Source organism: Oncorhynchus mykiss, chromosome 21, assembly GCF_013265735.2.
Source record: "Oncorhynchus mykiss isolate Arlee chromosome 21, USDA_OmykA_1.1, whole genome shotgun sequence".
In the NCBI taxonomy this organism is placed as follows: Eukaryota; Metazoa; Chordata; class Actinopteri; order Salmoniformes; family Salmonidae; genus Oncorhynchus; species Oncorhynchus mykiss.
In genome coordinates this window covers 37,579,115-37,603,666 of record NC_048585.1, presented here as the reverse complement: position 1 = coordinate 37,603,666, position 24,552 = coordinate 37,579,115, and the positions used below count along the sequence as shown (strand labels likewise).

General features: G+C 41.1%; 1 protein-coding gene across 11 annotated transcripts in view; it reads left to right on the top strand.

The window, feature by feature from the left end:
• The first annotated feature begins 1,050 nt into the window (after positions 1-1,050).
• Positions 1,051-24,552, top strand: part of si:ch211-200p22.4 (phosphatidylinositol-binding clathrin assembly protein) — a 57,476-nt gene continuing 33,974 nt past the window's right edge. For 2 of the 11 annotated variants that reach the window (XM_036957736.1, XM_036957735.1), the window contains exon 1: positions 1,062-3,148. In XM_036957736.1, the coding sequence (XP_036813631.1) occupies positions 3,019-3,148 (130 nt within the window). In that variant the 5' untranslated portion in view covers positions 1,062-3,018. Of the gene's footprint in view, positions 3,149-24,552 lie in introns of all 11 variants that reach the window. The other 9 variants (XM_036957745.1, XM_036957737.1, XM_036957744.1 and 6 more) reach the window with 8 other exon arrangements.

The following is a 24,552-nucleotide window of genomic DNA, read 5'->3' as shown; positions in this document are numbered from 1 at the left end:
TCACCAAAAGGCATGTGGGAGACTCCCCAAACATATGGAAGAAGGTACTCTGGTCAGATGGCCAAAAAGCTCAATTTTAGTCTCATCAAGGAAAACACTATGTCTGGAGCAAACCTAACACCTCATCTCCCCTGAGAACATCATCCCCACAGTGAAGCATGGTGGTGGCAGCATGTTTTTCATTGGCAGAGACTGGGAAACTGGTCAGAATTGAAGGAATGATGGATGGTGCTAAATACAGGGAAATTCTTGAGGGAACCTGTTTCAGTCTTCCAGAGATTTGAGACTGGGACAGAGGTCCACCTTCCAGCAGGACAATAACCCTAAGCATACATGGTAGGCATGTTGTGTAAATCAAATGATACAATCACCCCCCAAAAAAGCTATTATAATTCCAGGTTGTAAGGCAACAAAATAGGAAAAATGCCAAGGGGGTGAATACTTTGGTTGCCAAATCACATTTTATTGGACACATACACATATTTAGCAGATTACATTGCGGGTGTAGCGAAATGCTTGTGTTCCTAGCTCCAACAGTGCAGTAATATCTAAATATTCACAACAATACACACACAAATCTAAAAGTTAAATAATGGAAGAAATATATAAATATTAGGATGAGCAATGTAGGAGTGGCATTGACTAAAACACAGTAGTGTTTTACAGTAGTGCAGTCCATGAGGAGGAGATGCACTACAGAACTTAATGCAACTGGTGGCTACAACAACAAAAAAAGGCCACAATCAAAACCCAACAGTGTGTCTGCATGGAGAGTCTTCTCAATTAACGGGGAAAATATGTATTTATTCCGGGACACACCCGAACCCAGGTGTGTCCCATTTCGCTGACGACCCTCCCGGCTCCGCCCACCGACAACCTATTAAGGAAAACAAGAGCAAAGAGAAGGAATTTGGCAAACAGAAGTGGGAGGGTGGTCACATGTTCATACAAATATTTACACATTAAGTTTGCTGAAAATAAACGCAGTTGACAGTGAGAGGGACATTTATTTTTTTTGCTTAGTTTATAAAGGGCAGCAGCCTCTCAGGTACAGGGTTGAGTCACCTGGTGGTAGCCAGCTAGTGATGGCTATTTAACAGTCTGATGGCCTTGAGATAAACACAGTTTTTCAGTCTCTAGGTCCCGGCTTTAATGCATCTGTACAGACCTCGCCTTCTGGATGATAGCGGGGTGAACAGGCAGTGGCTCTGGTGGTTGATGATCTTTTCGGCCTTCCTGTGACTGTGCTGTAGGTGTCATGGAGGGCAGGTAGTTTGTCGTTTTGCATACCGCACCACCCCTTCGCGTTTGAGGGCGGAGCAGTTCCCGAACCAGGCTCTGATACAGCCCGATAGGACGCTCTCAATTGTGCATCAGTAAAAGTTTGTCAGGGTTTTGGGTAACTGAATGCTTTTACAGATGGCACGTTTCAGGCAGGCTGATAAAAATGCAAATGTTTCTTACGATTTTAAAGCATCGGATGTGCCACATTTAGAGCTCAAAGGTCACTCAAGGACACACTCTGAGAAATAATTTAGACTTTAATTTGTAAAGATGACTATGCAAAAATGATATTTACAGCGCATATATTACCTCGAATGAAAGTCAGATTTTGATTTGGTAATTTCTGTATTGGTCTCAGACATTCCACAACTATCGCCACATTTCCACCTTAAATTTCAGACACATTTGGTGAGTTCGTTTTGCATGGCCCGGTGCCCCGGTTGTCTGGAGATCCCTTTCAAGGACCAATGGAATTAGGCTTCTAGAACGTGTAAAGGCCTCTCAGCAGCTGGGGCACCGGGCCAAGCAAAATGAATTCGCCCACTCTAAAAGTCCCATCCAATCAACTATTTCTCAGATCAGCTGATTCCTAAACTGCCATTTTGTCTGCCGGACATAGGGAGAGAGAGAAGCCAAGCAACAGCACATCAAATAACTGGAATAACGAAAAAGCAGACGATGTGAATTGGCTGTCAAGTCCCATCGGTAAACGTTATTGAGATTTGGGGTTTGAAAGGAAATTGGATCGAATTTTATGGATATATCAGACTAATTACGTAAAACAAAGGAGCACGAAACTCGAAGGACGCGAGTTGAGAAAGAACCCCGAACCCGTCAGATAGCTAGCTTTTAGCAGTAGTGTTAGTAGGAAGGCTAGCCAGCCGTCTTCTGTTTTGTCTCTCTTGGTTTCGTCCTCGTCAAGTCTGAAGCTCAAGACAAATTGGCAAGTTTGGCAGTTTAATGTTGGTTCCCCTTCCTCGTTTATGTGTCGCTCGAAACCAAGGGACTGCTCTGTTCAATGTAGCCCAAACACACAAAACGTTAGTGGAAGTTGAAGTCAAGAACTCGGAAGAAGGATTTGGTGTTAACTAAAGTTAGATAGCTAGATAACTGTTAATAGCGAGCTAGCTAACTTAGCTGAACTTTGATTTGAATTCCGGGCACATAGGTAGCTCGCCAGGCAGTGGACTGTGCTTTGTCTCGCTAATTGAACGTTGGCATCTAGGCTGCTCGTAAGCTAGTTATGTTTATTTGTAGCCATCGAGCAAACATTAATGTTTACAAATTGCACAGTGGGACTCTTTCCTGGATCGAATGCTCCAACGGAAATATAAGTTAACACAAGCTAGCCCATATTTGTTAGCTAGTTTTATTATACAGAATATATACCTTGCTAATTATATAGTTATTTAACTGCTCACTGATTTGCCATTTCAAGAGGACCGGGGCAGATAAAGCTAGTTTAAAATTATTATTGTGCGCTGGATTTGAACTAGCTTAGGTAACGTTAGCTAGCTAACACACATATTGCAACAAATACATTTTTCAACGACAATGGACTAGACGTCATAACACTTTTTTGTTGTTGTCAAGGAACCAATTGACGTGGCCTGAAACCGTCACACACTTGCCGTCACTGGTGTTACGTGCGTCAGCTAATATCCAATCATTGGACCGTGTGTGTTGATCATCTAGCTAATTATTGTGGGGTTTGTAGCGAAACATTGAAACACAATGTCAGGACAGTCTATAACGGATCGGATCGCCGCGGCACAGCACAGCATGACCGGGTCGGCTATTAGCAAAGCCGTGTGCAAGGCCTCGACGCACGAAGTCAGCGGTCCCAAGAAGAAACACCTTGATTGTGAGTATCGTGTGGGTGGGTGGTGTGTCTGCATGCATGCGCGCGCGTGTGTGTTGTCTGTATGTTTCTGTGTGTGATCTTTGATCAGAAGCAGACATGCCAATAATGTAGCTAGCTCGCTACATTGTTGCATTCCATCATAGGGAAGCAGCTACACTAGCTATAATTCACTGTAGCAAGCAGACAGGCAGACACTATCTTAACTGACATTTGGCAATGCATTTCTGCGGATGATTATGGTGCATCCCCTACTGTCCATGTCTGGACAGTACACACTGGTCATTAATTTTGTTAGCGTGGTGGTGGCTTGTACTCGTCTCCCATGTTGTCTTTGCCATTCCTTCCTGGTCATAACATTTTAAAATGTGTGTCTTATCTAGGGCGACCTACAGGAGCAGTTGGGGTTAATGCCTTACTCAAGTGCACATGGACAGATTTTTTACCTAGTCTGTTCAGGGATTTGAACCAACACCCTTTCGGTTACCGGCCCAAAACTTGAACTGCTAGGCTACCTGCCGTATGATGGAATATGTTTCTTGTTTCATCTGCCTTTCTTTCTGCAAATCCAATTTCCTTCAGGAACAATAAAGTTTAATTTGAACTTGAGGTCTAGTCGTGTTCCAGGCTATTGGGTCATTATTTGTGCTGTAATGTCACCACTGTCTATGTGAAGACACTCAAGGTCATTGAGGAAGCAGGATCAATGAAAGCGAAGTTCAAGTATAAAAAGATAGTTAATGAATCAAGCCTCTGGATAGTTGTTACAGGACGAAGATACTTCTTCTTTGCAGCTGTTAGAATGCCAAGGATTGCTTTATAGTGTTGTTGTAACTGGTGTCCCACAATACTCTGCTATAGCAATACCAGATCTCGCTCTGTTAAAATGCTTAGAAAAACTTTAGACTGCTATTGAATGCTTAGTACAATGCTAGACTGGTGTTGTATAATAACAGGTGTCTCCACTTTGCTGTCAAAATGGTTTAGCAAGCTGTAGCTAGGCTATATTACATTGTATCATAACTGTAGTATCGTAACCGGTGTCCCCACACTTATCAGTTGCAGGCAGAAGCCATATCATCAGCCTAACCTGAAATACACGCCATTGTTAATAATAAATTGTGTTTTGAAGCCATTTCCTAGAGAGAGGGTTGGCACAATTACCATATAACTGTTTAACTGACAGTTGTGAATGAAGACAGTCACGTAAATAAAATAACCCTCATTACCCCGAAACTTTTTTGTTGTTGGTGTGTGTGGTAAACACAGCTGGCTGAAGACAGGATGGCCGGGCATTTGTGTTGTTGAGTCCATTTCTGCGGTAATATGGAATGTTCTGGCCATTTTATAAATATTTTTTTTACCTCAATCGTTATCCAGATCATGTTACGAACTAAGGATGCACATTCCGGTCAGTTTTCCTGCCGACTAACCAACCCTCATATTAACTGGTCAACAAACGGTTAAATTGTTTTCAAACAATAACATGGGATGACTACAGAGAATACCAGACTGAGGCGCTTTCCATTCAGCACCACAGAGCTCCGCCGACTATACCGTTTTCGTATGAGCTTTGGCTCTGCATTTGAGGTGCTGTACATTCAGAGCTGATGTATCCAGGCGCAGCATTGTATTCGCTGATATCGGCATTTGAAGTCGGCCTTGTTGCGACTTCATAACTTATATTTAGAGCAGGGATCATCAACTAGATTCAGCTGTGGGCATTATTTTTTTCTTAAATCGATAGTCAGGGGGCCGGAACATAATTAGAAATACTTTGTAGACTTCAAATTGACCTGCAAGAAGCCAAGACAGAATATTTGATTAAAACATAATCATTTCAAACCTTGCTTAAATTTGTATACAATCACATAGATGGGTTAGCTGACAATGTCACAAACGATGTGCTTGCTTCCTTGGGGCAGAAGTCAGTGTGTTGTGATTCTGGATGGCCAGATTACAAGCAAGAAGGACAAGAAAATGTGATGTACGGAATAGAGGTCGACCGATTTATGATTTCTCAACGCCGATACCGATTATTGGAGGACCAAAAAAGCAGATTCCGATTAATCGGCCAATATTTATTTATTTTTTATATTTTTTTGTAATAATGACAATTACAAAAATACTGAATGAACACTTATTTTTAACTTAATATAATACATCAATAAAATCAACTTAGCCTCAAATAAATAATGAAACATGTTCAATTTGGTTTAAATAATGCAAAAACAAAGTGTTGGAGAAGGTAAAAGTGCAGTATGTGCTTTGTAAGAAAGCTAACGTTTCAGTTCCTTGCTCAGAACATGAGAACATATGAAAGTTGGTGGTTCCTTTTAACATGAGTCTTCAATATTCCCAGGTAAGAAGTTTTAGGTTGTAGTTATTATAGGACTATTTCCCTCTACACCATTTGTATTTCATTAACCTTTGACAATTAGGTGTTCTTATAGACACTTTAGTATTGCCAGTGTAACAGAAACATCAGTCCCTCTCCTCGCTCCTCTCTGGGCTCGAACCAGCAACACAACGACAACAGCCACCCTCGAAGCAGCGTTACCTATGCAGAGCAAGGGGAACAACTACTAGAAGGCTCAGAGCGAGTGACGTTTGAAACGCTATTAGCGCACGCTAACTAGCTAGCCATTTCACTTCGGTTACACCAGCCTCATCTCGGGAGTTGATAGGCTTGAAGTCATAAACAGCGCAATGCTTGACGCACATTGAAGAGCTGCTGGCAAAACGCACGAAAGTGCTGTTTGAATGAATGTTTTCGCGCCTGCTTCTGCCTACCACCGCTCAGTCAGATACTTAGATACTTGTATACTCAGTCAAATTATATGCAACGCAGGACACGCTAGATAATATCTAGTAATATCATCAACCATGTCTAGTTAACTAGTGATTATGATTGATTGTTTTTTATAAGATAAGTTTAATGCTAGCTAGCAACTTACCGTGGCTTACTGCATTTGCGTAACAGGCAGTCTCCATGTGGAGTGCAACGAGAGAGAGGCAGGTCGTTAATGCGTTGGACTAGTTACCTGTAAGGTTGCAAGATTGGATCCCCCGAGCTGACAATGTGAAAATTTGTCGTTCCGCCCCTGAACGAGGCAGTTAACCCACCGTTCCTCGGCCGTCATTGAAAATAACAATGTGTTCTTAACTGACTTGCCTAGTTAATTAAAACCCATCCCGGATCCGGGAAAATTGTCATCAACTGACAACTAAGTAGCATAACGCAACGGACAAAAAATCTTACAAGAAAATATTCCTATTCATGAAATCAAAAGTTAAATATATTCAAACACAGCTTAGCCTTTTGTTAATCACCCTGTCATCTCAGATTTTGAAAATATGCTTTACAGCCAAAGCAAGACAAGCATTTGTGTAAGTTTATCGATAGCCTAGCATAGCATTATGCCTAGCTAGCAGCAGGCAATCTGGTCACGAATCAGAAAAGCAATCAAATTAAATCGTTTACCTTTGATGAGCTTCAGATGTTTTCACTCACGAGACTCCCAGTTAAATAGCAAATGTTCCTTTTTTCCAGAAAAAATATTTTTGTAGCCACTAGCTCCGTTAGTTCTTCACGTTTGGGAAACGGAAATTGAGGTCACGACAACGCCGAAATATTCCAAATTAGTTCCATAATATCGACAGAAACATGGCAAACGTTGTTTATAATCAATCCTCAAGGTGTTTTTCAAATATCTATTCAATAATATATAAACCGGGACAGAGCTTTTTTCAGTAAGACCGGGTGGAAAAATGGCTACCTCTGTCTTTTGCGCGAGAAATACACAAAGAGCCATCAGGTGGACACTGATGCAATGTTGTCGCTCAGGCTCATTTTTCAAAATAAAAGCCTGAAACTATGTCTTGTGATACTAGACACATCAAGGAAGCCATAGAAAAAGGAATCTCGTTGATATCCCATTCAATGCTCAATAGGGAAGCATAGGAAGGGACTCTTATTTAGAAACAGCTGTGTTCCTGATTGGATTTTTCTCATTCTTTTGCCTGCAATATCAGTTCTGTTATACTCACAGTATTATACTCACAGTAGCCTGTTTACTTTGGGAACGCAGTTGTCAAGGAAGTGAGTTGTTGTTGATACCGGACCTCCCACCCCCACCTTCTGTCAACCAAGCATGTAAATGCGGAGCTATACGGAGCCCTCCGCTTTGTTATAAAATTTGGGAAGCACACAGCGATGTATGGAGCTCGATTTAACCTCCGGTGACTCATCCCCGGAGCAAGCATAAATAGGCTTTTAGGCGATTTCATGAGCATGTTGTCTAGACTGATGGCAGACACCACAAATAAACTGTTGAGTAGGGTCTAAGCTACAACATGCAAAAGTTTTTTTTTAAGTGTTTTTAGATATAAAGGTTAAAGAATTTTTATTAAATGTTTTTCCAGAAAGCTTCTATGCATTAGTCTTTGCATTAGTCCAAAAAGTCACTGTGTACTTCTACAATGGGCAAATAGTTTATATATAGTGTGTGGACACCCCTTCAAATTTGTGGATTATTCCATACCCGTTGCTGACAGGTATATAAAATCAAGCACACAGCCATGCAATCTCCATAAATAAACATTGGCAGTGGAATGGCCTTACTGAAGCTCTCTGACTTTCAACGTGGCACCGTCATAGGGTCAAATTTCTGCCCTGCTAGAGCTGCCCCTGTCAACTTTAAATGCTTTTATTGTGGAGTGGAAACATCTAGGTGCAACAACGGCTCAGCTGTGAAGTTGTAGGCCACACTAGCTCACTGAACAGGACTGCAGGTTGCTGAAGCGCCTAAAAATGGTCTGTTCTTGGTTGCAACACTCACTACTGAGTTCCAAACAGCATCTGGAAGCAATGTGGAAACACGTTCTCTGAAAAATGTCGCCGACAGATAGGGCAGCCGTGCTTCTAGTTCCTAGGCAACTGCAGTATTTTTGATTGAACTGATTCTAGGCTAATTCAAAACACCGCCTGCGGAGAAGAGGTATTCGAAGTGGATTTCTATTCTGACTCAGGAGGCGCGCACACTACCAACCGCTTCCAAGTAATATGAGTATATTACTCACTAATGTTCAGTCATCAGGGAATGTAACGTACTCTGTCTCACGGAAACATGGCGCTCTCGGGATATACTGTCTGACTCTGTACAGCCAGTTGGGCTCTCAGTTCATCGCGCAGACAGGACTAAATATCTCTCTGGGAAGAAGGGCCGGGGTCTATGTTTCATGATTAACGGTGTGGTGTGATAACATACAGGAACTCAAGTCCTTTTGGTCACCCGACCTAGAATACTTCACCTTCACATGCTGACTGCATTACCTCCCTTGAGAATTATCTTCTGTCATCATCACTTCCGTATCTATTGCCCCTCAAGCCAATACCACGACGGCCCTCAAAGAACTTCACTGGACTTTATGTAAAGTGGAAACCACTTATCATGAGGCTGCATTATTATTATTATTGTCACTGGGGATTTTACATTTTTGTTGTAACACTACGGAAGTTCTACCAACACATTGACTGTAGTACTCGTGCTGGTAAAACACTCGACCACTGCTATTCTCTCTTCCGGAATGCCTACGACAAGGCCCTCCCCCTTCGGCAAATCAGACTACAATTCCATTTTGCTCCCCCCTTCCAATAGGCAGAAACTCAAATAGGAAGTAACCGGTCTAAGGTCTATTAAACGCTGGTCTGACCAATCGAAATCCATCTTCAAGTTTGTTTTGATCACGTGGACTGGGATATCTTCCAGGTAGCCTCTATGAATAACATTGCTGAATATACTGATACGGTGACTGAGTTTAGGACGTGTATAGGAGATGTTGTTCCCAGTGTGACTAACACCTACCCTAAACACAAACCGTGGATAGATGGCAGTATTCCCGCAAAACTGAAACTGTGAATCACTGCATTTAACCATGACGAGGTGACTGGGAATATGGCAGAACACAAACAGTGTAGTTATTCCCGCCGCAAGGCAATAAAACGGGTATAACGTCAGTATCGAGACAAAGTGGAGTTGCTATTCAATGGTCATATATTTTTGATTTGCACATAAGCTAACATATAGCTAGCTAGTTCATGTAGGTAGACTTGGATGACATGTACCAGAGATGCCACACCCATCTAGCTTTGACTCGCCTCCCCCTTATCTGGCTTCCAAACGCAAAAGCGCCATGGAAGCTGTAATCTCATTTTAATAAATTAGTTCCTGGTTTGATAAAAGGCAGTTTTTATCACTTATTTGCTCTAATTTGTCAATGGGGATAAATTGGGCCGCTAACATCTTACTGTGGACTCGTGGATACAAGATGTGGAACATTCCTTTAACAACCTACCTTTTTGCTCCTTGCTAAAACAAGCAAGGTAAACGAGTCTTCCGTTGCCTATTCAACACCCCCCTCCCTGCAGCGGCAACACACATTAGAAATAGAATGAATAGCACGTGCATGGGACCTCTAACCCTGGCACTTTGGTAAACTTACGGGTACAATCAATCTCAATGGCTGCCTGTTGTAATGCAGTAATTTCCATGGTAACTTGAATGAGCCTTCTACATTATGTTAAAGGTCCAATGCAGCTGTTTTCATCTCAATATCAAATAATTTCCGGTTAACAATTTAAGGGTGAGTTTGTAAATTCACTCTGGCCATCTACTCCGATTTCAGGGCACTCTAGTCTGAGTGAGCACAGAATAGCTGATGAATTTACAAATTTGAGGAAGGCTTGCCCGTGACCTCCGGAGGTGACGAGTTTACATTACAGTCATGTCTCTGGAGAATCGATAACTCTCGAATCTCGTCAATGTAAAAAGAGCCTGAGTGCAAGGCCTTGGTCATAGACTGCCCTATAGCAAAACATGACCAGATACCTGTGCATTCCCTTTGAAAAGAAGTGTAAATACCTCTCGAGTTGAATTCCTCTATTTGTATGTTTTCAGGGAGCGAGATGCATTGACATTATCAACCTGTTTGTTTTCAGACCGGTGTCTGCTACTGCTGCTGCATAAACAGCCCGGCTTGCATGAGGCCTTTTTTGTGATATTTGTTGGCAAAATGTTTGTTGTTGCTACAATTCTGATATTTTGCATGGCAGTATGCAATGATTTTGTCCAATTGATTGTGAAAAGGCACTGATGAGGGAAGAAGTTTGTTGACATGTGGCTTGATTGAACCATATTATGCGGTAAATGTGCGATGATTGGTTGAAATTGCGAGCCCTCTTTTTGTACTGTGGCAATAATATTGTAATGATTTGACAGTTTTATGCGGAAATAGTGCAGTGATTAGTCAAATTTGCAAGCCCTCGCATAGCCTAATTTTATGTCTCATTGCATGTGACTTATGTGACCTGATATGCTGCCAGAATAGCCCTTCTCAACCATGACAAATGACACCCTATTCCTTATATGAGCCTTGGTCAAAAGTAGTGGACTATAAAGGTAATAGGAGGCCATTTTGGATGCAGCTCCAGGCTAGCCTGAGTCCACTACTAATGCAGCTTGACCATAGAAACGAACTGCGTAGAAGTGTGTGTCTCTGTGTCTCTCCAATGAGGTCTTTTGTGTCTTTAGCACCTTATCAGAAATGATAACAGGCAGTTAACCCTCTGTTCCTAGGCCGTCATTGAAAATAAGAATTTGTTCTTAACTGACCTGCCTAGTTAAATAAAGGTAAAATAAAAAAGTCGGGGGGCACCTTGAGTGTCCCTTTCTCCATTGATAATGTGTGTTGCTATTGCGACACTTTGTTAAAGGACAGAAGTGTAACATTGGTTAATGTGGCTGACGCTCTAAAACGCATTTCACTTTGTTTATTTTTATTTATTTTTTTACATTTGTTTTATGGATTTGAGATGTGAACTATTGTGATTATTTTTTAAATTATTATCTTTACAATTTTTGCAGTGGTGACTCAATGTCTGCAGAATCACTGTCCTAACCTTAACCTGTATGTGAGCCAGAACAAGGTTCATTGTGGAGCCAGCTAGGTTTTTAGCAAGCAGCCAAGTGCCGGGCCCTAAAGACCGTGGAAAACGCTTTCAAACACAGGTCGGAAAAGGATACGGCTCTTTAGTAGTCCAAGTGTGTATAATGTGTGTATGTGTTTCTTTGTAGTGGACTCCTGACTAACTGTCTAGGAGCTGTGTGGAACATTTCAGTGCTCCTGTCCACGTTAGGGTATTTTTAGCCTGGCTCCCAGGGTCCTTTGGCCGTGTCTGTCGGCTTGTTGTGTTCCTTTTAGACTACATTCCTCCCCCTCCCCTGCCTCTCTCACTGTCCTCTACAGTCGTAGAGAGTGGAAGGAGTAAGGCTGGGCGATTTTTATATCAAATTCATTTGATTTAAAAAAAATAAAAAAATCTAAATGCCTATATCGCAGAAGTTTTTTTTAGTTTGTGCGTTTATGTCCGCTTGTTCTCATGTTCTATTTTTGGTCTCGTCTCTTTCATTTCTCTGTGCTGTGTGCACCTTCCCATTTACACCAGAGATCTGTATATTATGTCCTCGCCTTAACAATGGGAGTCGTTTACCCAAAGGCGGAAAGACAGGCGACAAGCTTAGATCCAAAATAAGCCCATAGAAATGCATTGGCTTTATTTTGGACAGATGTTAGCGAGAGTGCTTTGCCTCTTCCACTATGGTTTACACACACACCAACACCTTTTCCACAGATAGAATGAGACTGATATTTCACCTGATGCATAAATGTGAAGCATCCGTTTGGCGTTTCCTCTCACTACCATACCTGGTAGTGAGAGGAAGCCCAGTGGCCGGCAGTGGGAGAAGATGGAGCGAGATGGATTTTGGCTGACATTCTGCACATTTTCTCATCAATGAAACATTTGAACTCCATACAGTTTTCTGTTTCCAAAACTAGAATCTGTAGCAGAGTGCACTGAGTTTGGTGGAATTTACATAATTATTTATAGAGATTACTTTGTTTAGGACGAGTGCACAAGGTAGTGGGCGTTTTCCTAATGAATAACTTTATGCACAAATTGTCCTCGTCCTCTTGGCGGTTGCTAGCTAGCTTGTCCCAAGGAGATCTATTGGGTTAGATAAAAAAAATATTTCCCTTCCCCCTGCCTCTCACACCAACAAAGTTGAGAGGTCAACTTTCCTCTTTGACGAGCGGTTTCAACTTGCTATTTGAAGTTTGGTCAAACTGAATTGGTCATATGGACACACACACACACACACACACACACACTGAGACATTATTTTACTGTAATAGAGAAGTTAACTTTTTTAACGATACCCATTTTATGTCTCAGCTTACTCAAATTGCTCGTAGAGCAGACACTACTAAAACGAGAGTATCTAAATGAATGCTCCGTTTGTTGCGGGCGGCATTTGGGTGCCACGTACTGCTAGAAGCATTTTAGCCAAAGACTGTTATAATAGCTGTTTAATCTGTGTTTGATAAATGTGCAATAAGCCTAAAACATTATATAATGAATTGGCAACACATTTTCATTATGAGAAATAAGGTAGGCCACTATTTCAATATCTGAACAAAGTGGGCAGACTAACTTGCTTTTCAAACAGTTGAAGACAGACAGAAGTTATGGGTAGGTAACATGGGGGCCCCTCAGGGGTGCGTGCTCAGTACTCTCCTGTACTCCCTGTTCACTCATGTCTGCACGGCCAGGCACGAATCCAACACCATTAAGTTTGTAGATGAGACAACAGTGGTAGGCCTGATCACCGACAACGATGAGACAGCCTATAGGAAGGTCGTCAGAGACCTGACTGTGTGGTGCAAGGACAACAACCTCTCCCTCAACGTGATCAAGACAAAGGAGATGATTGTGCTCTACAGGAAAAGGAGGACCGAGCATGCTCCTATTCTCTTCGATGGGACTGTAGTGGATCAGGTTGAGAGCTTCAAGTTTCTTGGTGTCCACATCACCAACAAACTATCATGGTCCAAGCACACCAACATAGTCGTGAAGAGGGCACGGCAAAACAATTCCCTTCTCAGGAGACTGAAAAGATTTGGCCTGGGTCCTCAGATCCTCAAGGTTCTACAGCTGCACTATTGAGAGCATCCTGACGGGTTGCATCACTGCCTGGTATGACAACAGTTCGGTCTCCGACCGCAAATGATTCTTGTGGATCATTGGCACGCTAGCGTCCCATCTCAACAACTTCCGGTGAAATTGCAGAGCGCGAAATTCAAATGACAGAAATAGTAATATTCAACATTGAAAATACAAGTGTCATACATCCGTTAACTTCACTCGGGTAGGGGGCAGCATTCAGAATTTTGGATGAGAAGTGTGCCCAAATTAAATTGCCTGCTACTTAGGCCTAGAAGCTAGGAAATGCATATAATTAGTAGATTTGGATAGAAAACACTAACAGTTTTAGAAACTTTAAAATAATGTATGTGAGTACAACAGAACTGATGTCAGGTGAAAACCTGAGGAAAATCCAACCAGGAAAGGCTGTTTTTCCATTGAAAGCCTATCCACCATACAAAGACTTAGGACCCAGTTCATGATATGTATTGCTTCCCGCTACATGTGGCCAGTCTTTAGGCATTGTTTCAGGCTTTTACTCTGAAAAATGAGATACTTTCAATGAGAGGCCAGTGGAAATTTCCAGCCTTGAGTCCTGCGTGTGATCGGGAGCATGCATTTCTTGTTTCTCCTTTTCGATTGACAAAGCTTTTGTTCCGGTTGAAATATTGATTATTTATGACAAAAACAACCTGGGGATTGATTTTAAACATGGTTTGATATGTTTCTAACTTTTATTGTACTTTTTTGACTTTTCGTCTTGATGTTGAGAGCGTGCATTGTGCCTTTTGGGTTTCTGAACTAAACGCACCAACAAAACTGAGTTTTTTGGACATAAAGAGACATTATCGAACAAAACAAATATTTATCGTTTAACATGGAGACCTGGGAGTGCAACCGGACGAAGATCATCAAAGGTAAGTGATTAATTTTAATGCTATTTCAGACTTTTTTGAGCCCTCCTCCTTGGCTGGAAAATGGCTGTATGGTTTTTGTGTCTAGGCACAGACCTAACATAATCTCATTGTGTGCTTTTGCCGTAAAGCCTTCTTGAAATCTGCCACAGCGGTTGCATTAAGGAGAAGTTTATCTTTAAATGTATGTTAAACACTTGTATCTGAGTATTTCTGTAATTTGATGTGGCTCTCTGCACTTTCAGCGGATGTTTGTTTGCGACCATGCATTTCTGATCACAACGCGCCAATGTAAACAGATTTTTGGATATGAAATGTATCAAACTTTTGTGTATCATGAAGTCCTATGAGTGCCATCTGATGAAGATCATCAAAGGTTAGTGATTAATTTAATCGCTATGTCTGATTTTTGTGAGCCCTCTCCTTGGCTGGAAAATGGCTGTATGGTTTTCTGAGACTAGGCGCTGACCTAACATAATCGCATGGCGTGCTTTCGTTGTAAAGCCTTTTTGAAATCGGACACTGTGGTTGGATTTACAATAAGTTTATCTTTAAAATGATGTATAATACTTGTATGTGTGAGGAATGTTTTGATTTTGGCGCTCTGCAATTTCATTGGCTGTTGTCGAGGTGGGACGCTAGCTTTACGGCGGAAGCACACCATGCAATTATCTGAGGACAGCGCCCAGCACACACAAACATTAAAAACATTTTCCAACCAGGCAGATGCGCCGCGATTCTCAGAAATAACAATAAAATAAATATCTTACCTTTGAAGATCTTCTTCTGTTGGCACTCCAAAAGGTCCCAGCTACATCACAAATGGTCATTTTGTTCGATAAAGTCCTTCTATATGTCCCCCAAAACTCAGTTTAGCTGGTGCGCTTCATTCAATAATCCACCTGTTTCCCTCCTTCAAAATGCATAAAAAATTAATCCCAAACGTTACCAATAAACTTCTCCAAACACGTCAAACAACGTTTATAATCAAACCTCCGGTACCCTAATATGTAAATAAATGATACAATTTAAGACTGAGAATCGTTATTGTCATTACCGGAGAAAAACAACAAAGTACGCACATTCACCAGAACGCATAACAAACACAACAGCCAAAACGGGAGCCACTTACAAAAACTACAAGTTCTAGCTAATTTTTCCAAAACCAAGCCTGAAACTCTTTCTAAAGACTGTTGACATCCAGTGGAAGCCCTAGGAAATGCAATCTGGGAGGTAATTCCCTTCATATTAAAAATGACAGCCATAGGAATCAATGGTGGGCTGAATTTCTTTTTTTTTCTGGATGGTTTGTCCTCGGGTTTTCGTCTGCCATATCAGTGCTGTTATACTCGCAGACATTATTTTAACAGTTTTAGAAACTTTAGTTTTCTATCCAAATCTACCAATTATATGCATATCCTAGCTTCTGGGCCTGAGTAACAGGTAGTTTACTTTGGGCATGCTTGTCATCCAGACATGAAAATACTGCCCCCTAACCCAAAGAGGTTAAACCTATGGGTTTAACCTTCTGAATTAATTATTTAAATTGAAGATGGAAGCAGCCTCTTAATGAATTCTGAGATCAATCTGTTACCCAACTGTTATTATTAATCCTGCATTATAATTCTATAAAAACCCTTAGATAATTCTGTTTTATTTACAGTAGTGATGGACAGCTTGAGGCATTTTGTTTTTCACAAGTAACAGCCTGTGAATTCGGCAAACAACATTTCCAGGATGGGCTATTAGCAGAACAATTCGACTCTTCAACCTTTTATTAAAGGGTAGTCTAATAGCTGGCTCCTGTAGGTGTGAGGGGGGGGGGGGGGGGGGGGGGGGGAAATCCCCCGAACTTGCAATGTATTAGGTACTAAGTTTTACATTGTAAACTCCAAACCTCATACAACTACAAAGTGTCAGCTCAAGCATATACTGAACATAATTCGTTTTCGTTTAATAAAATAATTATAAAGATACTTTCAAAATGCTGATGTTAGTTGAAATAAACAATCAGCAGGACAATAGGGAATAAATAACACTGAATGACAGAGCATGGGGACTGGTCTTGATAAATCAATCCGAATTTTGTATGCATTTTTTATTTGGAAATGTTAGGATTATTTTACTCTTCATTTGCAGTCACTTAGTAGTTTAACTTCTTGCGACTATCAAACCTGGATCCGGGAGCGTAATCATAGCCTCAAACTAATTAGCATAACGCAGTGGACATAAATCTTCCTACAGAATCTTCCTATTCATGAAAATCACAAATGAAAATATTGAGACACTGCTTAGCCTTTTGTTAATCACACTGTCATCTCAGATTTTCAAAATATGCTTTACAGCCAACGCTAGACAAGCATTTGTGTAAGTTTATCATGGCATAATGCTATGCTAGGCTCTGCTGGCAGCAGGCAACATTTTCACAAAAATAAGAAAAGCAATCAAATTAAATTTACCTTTGAAGAACTTCAGATGTTTTCACTCAGGAGACTCCCAGTTAGATAGCAAATGTTCCTTTTTTCCAAAAATCTTATTTTTGTAGGCAAAATAGCTCCCGTTTGTTCGTCACGTTTGGCTGAGAAATCGACCGGAAAATGCGGTCACTACAACGGCAAACTTTTTTCCAAATTAGCTCCATAATATAGACAAACATGGCAAACGTTGTTTAGAATCAATCCTCAAGGTGTTTTTCACATAACAATCCGTTTAATATATCTGTCGGGACAATTGGTTTCTCATAAGAAGCGATTGGAAAAATGGTTACTTGTGTACTTTACGCAAGATTTTCTGCGGGATCCATCATGTGACCACTTGCTAAATATGGTCCCTTACGGCTATTCTTCAACATAAATGCGTAAAAAGACGTCACAATGCTGTAGACACCTTGGGGAATACGTAGAAAACGTAAGCTCATTCGTAGCTCATTCACAGCCATATAAGGAGTCATTGGCATGAGGCGGTTTCAAAAAATGCGTCACTTCCTGATTTGGATTTTTATCTGGGTTTCGCCTGTAACATCAGTTCTGTTGCAGTCAGACTATATTTGCAGTTTTGGAAACGTCAGTGTTTTCTATCCAAAGCTGTCAATTATATGCATAGTCGAGCATCTTTTCGTGACAAAGTATCTTGTTTAAAACGGGAACGTTTTTTTTTTTTATCCAAAAATGAAAATACTGCCCCCTAGTTACAAATGGTTAAGCATACAGTTCTCTCGACCAGTCCCTTGTACAGCGCTGTATTTTCCTTTCTGAAACCCTTAATTAAATCGCTTTAGCCTTGATTGTAAAATTAATCAGATGATGCATTGGTCCAGAGCCAGGTGGTATTGGCCTAACCCTTAGGCCTAAAGAACATCGGCTACAGTAAGAAATACATTTTTGTTTTTCTTGGAATAGAAAAACCATAATATTCATCAAATTAAGTTACGTTTCTAAAAATCAACCCCATATAGTCTGTTCTATTCCAGGCTCCCTTTGTCTCTAGGCCTACAGTGCCATGTCATTTCTAACTTAGCTTCTCAAAGATGCCCTTTGGTGGGCAAACTAGCACTAACTACCATTAATGGCAACAATGGCTGACACTTAAATAACGTGCCATAGAATTGAGGCAGTCCGCAAGCTGTGCTGCAGTACAACACAACTTTTAAAGGAAGAACCACTGTAGATCAGAACTTCTACTCCCCTGGACTGAAGTGGTATCTCTTGGTTTGGCCTAAAGTCTTCAGAAATTGTAACCTGCTGCAGAGATTCAATAGGAGAAATGTAGCTTTATTCACATCATAGGCGTAATTAGATTTGAATACATGATTCAGTTGGATTGTTAAGAAGGCATACAGAACAGCAGTGGCTCCAGTTCAGAATGGATTTGGCTTCTTTCTCAGCAGCTCCATGCTCTGGTTTCCTTTTCGCACACACACACACACACACACACACACACACACACACACACACACACACACACAACCCTCCTCTCCCTTGATGTATCAGAACTGAAAATAGATTAGCTCCAATAAGCAATTGATCTTTTCACCAGCGCCTGTGGTAGCAGAATTATTGTTTTGGTATTATGGAATGTTCTTCCATGTTTCATCCTTCTACAAAGACAGACATGCCATTGTGTTGGAGGAATCTAGATTTTCTTCCACGTAGATGTGGTTTTTAACTCGATCATGCCTGGGTCGTCATGAGAACGGAAACGCTGGGTAATCTAAAACGGGGAAAGACAAGTCACGGAGGAGACAGAAAAGGAGATTAAAAGGGAGAGGATTATCTTTATAGACTCAAGCTATTTCTAAACCATCTGTCTTTCCCTCTATCTCTCTCGTAGAGGAATTTGTGTATGCAAGCAGGGAAGTCCTCTTTTCGCTGTGTGTTTGAAGCAGGCAGTCAGAGAGGCAGCAGGAGATTAAGATATACAAGGTGCTCCTTAAAAAAAAAAAAAAATCTATATTCCCACTAGCTAGCTTAGATAGATGACCAGATGTAGTCTGCCTTCCATCTGGTACCCTCCTTTCTCCCACCTGCCCCGCTGTCTGTCTTTACTTCCTCAGCTGTCTGACCCAGTGTACCCTCTGGAAAAATGTGTAGCAGTGGGGGGTGGGAAGGAGGGTACCAGGTGGAATGCTATTGTATGCTATTAGCAATAAGCATTATCACCTGTAGCCCAACTGATGCACCGTAGTGGCTCTAAATAAATAGGCTTTAGCATGGGATTGCCTATATGTTTTTACCCTATTGGGCTAATGATTAGCCAGATCTCAAATGTGATCTTTTAAAATTCATCAATCTGTCTCTAACTATTAATGTCTGAAAACTTGCATAATCAGTGAATATAATTGCCTACCTGTTAGGGTGACTGAGGTAACACACCCTCTGCCTGTACTTCTCACAGAAACCACTATGTCCCCCTCAACACTTTCCCTGGTTGCCACGACTCTTGCGCAATTAAACATTTAATCGGTCTCATCACAAATTATTTTGAGGTAGGGTGGCATTTAGCCTACAATTGACCCGTGTTACATTTAGCCCTACTCTTCCCTATGTGCTCATGGTGAATTGCAGAGTGGTAACCTGCTTAAAACTGGGTTTAAAATGGTGCAGTTCATGCATATTTAGGAGTTGAGAAAAACATTACTAATTTATTTTTCTTTTGTTTTCTTTGCATAGCTATAGTAAATGTGGACTGTTCTAGCATCTTCAAAGTGCGCCATGTTTTCATGGTCCTTTTTTTGGCGTGGTGGCAATGATTTTGAATTAGCGCAGCGCCACAGCAAAATGACTGCAGCGGAAACACTGGTCTGACCACAGTTCAGGCTAGCCACCAGGTCCCCAAATGAACACCCGCTACCTCCCAAATGCAGGTAGATTTTGGCTTTGGCAGGTAGGAATGTCTAATTCACCAGCCACATTGACGGGTGGTCACACTCTGGGCTCTACAGTGCAAGTATTTCATAAAAATCGGCCTGTACTAGGGAGATTCTCACAGGCACAGGTGATGACTGGAGTCATTAAATTGAGCATTATACTACATTTCTTAGTAATACATTTCTTGTTTTTCGAAACATTAAGGATGCTCATCAATTATATTAAAAAAAAGGGAAAAAAACATTTGGGCTTTTATATAAAAAATTTTAAAAATCTAGCTGACAGTGTTTGGTATACAACATTTTTAGATTTAGGCACTGCAAGCTACCGTGGGCTACAATTGACTTTACCTCTTCTTTACCTCTACTCAACTCTCACGCTAGGGCTGCATCTGAATAGTCTTCAACAGCTTCCTGTCCTCGTCCCCTGACTGTTCTTCATTGTTGATTTGAGCAATATATTTTTTATGTACAGTTTTAGGTAGAGGCTTTAAGGAGATTTCAAATGTTTCCTTTGGAAGAGGATGACTGACTTCATGTCCATTGATTGGCCTAGCTATCCTTCCTCTCCAGTTGTTTGCACCATCTCTCACACCACAGTCCTTTGCCTCTCCCTCACCCAGCCTATAGTCCTTTACCGTGTGTGAGATATGAGGTAAGAGCCCGAAGTTCAGGCCTGTACCAGGAGCTGCCCATTACGTGTACTGACCACTGCTATCCAGAGGGAAAAGGTCATGCCAGCCCTGTGGTTCCCTGTTGAACCATGCTGGAAGGATTAATACAGCTGTGTACTACACACACACACACACACACACACACACACTCCCCTCTTTGTCTCTTACTGTTCATCTCTCTGCATTTCCCCTGTTGTGGAATCTCTCTAGTGTTCTCAAACTAGGGTCTGTGGGGGTACTGCAGGGGTCTGTTGCCAGATCTGTTTTTATATATAGTATTTATATTAGAGGTCGACCGATTTTTATGATTTTTCAACGCCGATACCGACTAATCAGCAGATTTTAAAAATTGTTTAAATTTATTTGTAATAATGACAATTACAACAATACTGAATGAACTTATTTTCACTTAAAATAATACATCAATAAAATCAACTTAGCCTCAAATAAATAATGAAACATGTTCAATTTGGTTTAAATAATGCAAAAACAAAGATTGCACTTTTACTTTCTTTTCTATGTAAGAAAGCTGACGTTTCAGTTTCTTGCTCAGAACATGAGAACATATGAAAGCTGGTGGTTCCTTTTAACATGAGTCTTCAATATTCCCAGGTAAGAAGTTTTAGGTTGTAGTTATTATTGGACTATTTCCCTCTATACCATTTGTATTTCATTAACCTTTGACTATTGGATGTTCTTATAGGCACTTTAGTATTGCCAGTGTAACAGTATAGCTTCCGTCTCTCTCCTCGCTCCTCCCTGGGCTCGAACCAGGAACACATTGACAACAGCCACCCTGGAAGCAGCGTTACCCATCGCTCCACAAAAGCCGCGGCTCTTTTGCAGAGCAAGGGGAACAACTACTCCAAGTCTCAGAGCGAGTGACGTTTGAAATGCTATTAGCGCACACCCCGCTCACTAGCTAGCCATTTCACATCGGTTACACCAGCCTTATCTCGGGAGTTGATAGGCTTGAAGTCATAAATAGCGCAATGCTTGAAGCATTGCAAAGAGCTGCTGGCAAAATGCACCAAAGTGCTGTTTGAATGACTGCTTACGAGCCTGCTGGTGCCTACCATCGCTCAGACTGCTCTATCAAATCATAGACTTAATTATAACATAATAACACACAGAAATACAAGCCTTAGGTCATTAATATGATCGAATCCGGAAACTATCATCTCAATCAAAATGTTTATTCTTTCAGTGAAATACGGAACCGTTCGGTATTTCATCTAACGGGTGGCATCCAAGTCTAAATATTCCTGTTACATTGCACAACCTTCAATGGTATAATTACGTAGATTTCTGTCAAATTAGTGTGCAACGAGGCAGGTGGCCCAAACTGCTGCACAGAAGTGACACATTTTCCCCAGTTAAAATAAATTCATGTTAGCAGGCAATATTAACTAAATATGTAGGTTAAAAAATATATTTGTGTATTGATTTTAAGAAAAGCATTGATGTTTATGGTTAGGTACACGGAGCAACGACAGTCCTTTTTCGCGAATGCTCACCGCATCGATTATATGCGACGCAGGACACTAGATAACTACACATGGTTGATGAGATTACTAGTTTAACTAGTGATTATGATTGATAGTTTTTTATAAGATAAGTTTAATGCTAGCTAGGATCTTACCTTGGCTTCTTACTGCATTCACGTTGCAGGCTCCTCGTGAAGTGCAATGTAAAGCAGGTGGTTAGCTCGTTTGACTATAAGGTTGCAAGATTGAATCCCCTAGCTGACAAGGTAAAAATCTGTCGTTCTGCCCCTGAACAAGGCAGTTAACCCACTGTTCCTTGGCTGTCATTGAAAATAAGAATGTGTTAACTGACTTGCCTAGTTAAATAAAAGTGTAAAAACTAATAATCGGCCAAATCGGTGTCCAAAAATACATATTTCTGATTATGAAAACTTTTAATCGGCCATTCCGAGGAAATTTTGGAGCATAAAAAATACAAGGTAATAAAGCTAGACTCCATAATTTTGCCATGTGCACTGGTGTTCCTAAATAAAAAAATATATGTCAAACAGCAAAATATTTTGGCCCATATGTGACTAAAATGCATGCACTGTTGGGCCTTGCTTTAGAATTAGAATGCCTCATTCTATGAATTCCACTCATTCTCATTTTGTAAGATTTCGTTCCGTGTATATTCCAGTATTGTTTATGTAGAGCAGGGGTGTCAGTCAAATGGACGGAGGGCCAAATAAAAAAATCAGCTACAAGACGAGGGCCGGACTGTTCGAATGTTAATTGAAAAATTTTTAAATGACGCATATAGTCTAGTGAACCTAATTGAACCTACTGAAAACCTAACAAATATATTACAATATGATCAGATAAATAAAGCAATATTTTCTTATGGCTCTGTCAGTAATCTTTAATTTTCAACAGACACAAAAGACAAATTTCCTTTATATAAATATCCCCATAACATGAACATTAAATGAAAGAAACCGGTATTCAAGGCACCATCAGTAGACTATATTTTCTATTTTAGCAAAAGTGGGCTAAATTTACTTCAAAGAAAAAACAATAATAGCAATTTTCTATCATCCACTCAACTGAAATATTTTTAAAATATAATTGGATTGAAATACAAAAAAATAAAGTGCAAAAATCTATTAATCAAAAACAACACTTTGTTTAAGGAGAAGTAACATGCAGTGAAAACAAATATTAAATTTTAACTTTTAAACTTGAACTGAGTAAAAACTCTAAATATGTGATTGCACAGTAATGTTCACTTGTTTGAGGTTGAGGGTGATACTTGGTGGTGTCCCATCTTTTCCACAAGTTCATCAATGTTCGGGGTAAGGCTCTGAGCTGAAGAAATCCTCAGAATTGAGTGGAGGTGTTCAGCAGTAAGTCGACTTCTGTGTGATGTTTTGTTCAGGTTCATCAAAGAAAACAGTTGTTCACACAGGTATGTGCTGCCAAACATAGACAACGTTTGAGCAGCCTGGATGCGCAGCTGGGGCATTGTGCCGGGGAGGAAACGGGCAAACTCCGCAGCACCCACTGCCGCATATTTTTCCCTCAGTGCATCATTGCATTGGAGGTCAATCAACTCCATTTGGAGGTTTGGTGGTGAGCTTTCCACGTCAACAGCAAATGGGTTACCGAGCAGTTCCAACCTGCTTTTTTGTGCTTCAAAGTCAGCAAATCGGTGTCGAAAGTCAGTGGTAAGCATACCTATTTTATCAGCCAACTGTGTGCTCGGGAACGCACTGGTAGAGAGCTTCTCTTTCATGGTCTGGCAGCTGGGAAAGTGGCTCAAATTTTCTTTCCGCATCTGCGTCTCCCACAGAGTCAGTTTGGTTTTAAATGCCTTCACTGTACTGTACATATCAGAGATGACACGATCCCGACCCTGCAGCTGCAAGTTTATTGCATTCAGATGACTCGTAATGTCACACAGAAAAGCCATTTCACACAGAAACATTTCGTCTCGGAGTTGTGTTGTGTCTTTCCCTTTGCTGTCCAAGAATAGACAAATCTCCTCACGAAGCTCGAAACATCTTTGAAGCACCTTTCCCTGGCTTAGCCATCGCACCTCTGTGTGATAAGGCAAATCACCATGCTCCGTTTCTAACTCCGTCAGAAATGCCTTGAACTGGCGGTGATTCAAACCTTTGGCTCTGATAAAGTTAACTGTGCGCGTGATGATGCTCATTACATGCTCCATTTTCAAGGCTTTACCGCACAACGCTTCCTGGTGTATGATACAATGATAAGCTGTCAGCTCACCTGTCGCGTTTTCCTCTTGCATCTTTTCCCGTATCTTCGCCACCAGTCCGCTCCTGTGTCCACACATCGCAGGTGCTCCGTCGGTTGTCAAACCCACGAGTTTTTCCCAAGGCAGCTCCATCTCATTTACACATCTTGACACCTCTTCATACAAATCATGCCCCGTAGTTGTGCCATGCATAGGACGTAAAGCCAAAAACTCCTCTGTCACGCTTAGGCTGGAGTCCACTCCGCGGATGAAAATTGACAACTGGGCAATGTCAGAAATGTCGGTGCTCTCATCCACAGCCAAGGAATATGCAATAAAATCTTTTCCCTTTTTCACAAGCTGCTCTTTTAGATTGATGGACAACTGGTCTACTCTCTCGGCAATGGTGTTTCTGCTCAGACTCACATTTAAAAAGAGTTGCCTTTTTTCTGGGCAAACTTCGTCACAAACTTTAATCATGCAGTTTTTGATGAAATCCCCCTCCGTAAATGGCCGGGCTGATTTAGCGATCTCTTCTGCCAAAATAAAACTGGCCTTGACAGCAGCCTGGCCTTGTGATTTGGCTTTTTTGAACAGAGCCTGTCGAGATTTGAGGCCTCGTTTTAATTCCTCTGCCTTTTGTAGCCTTTGTTCCATGTCCATATTCTTGTTTTTGTCCGCGT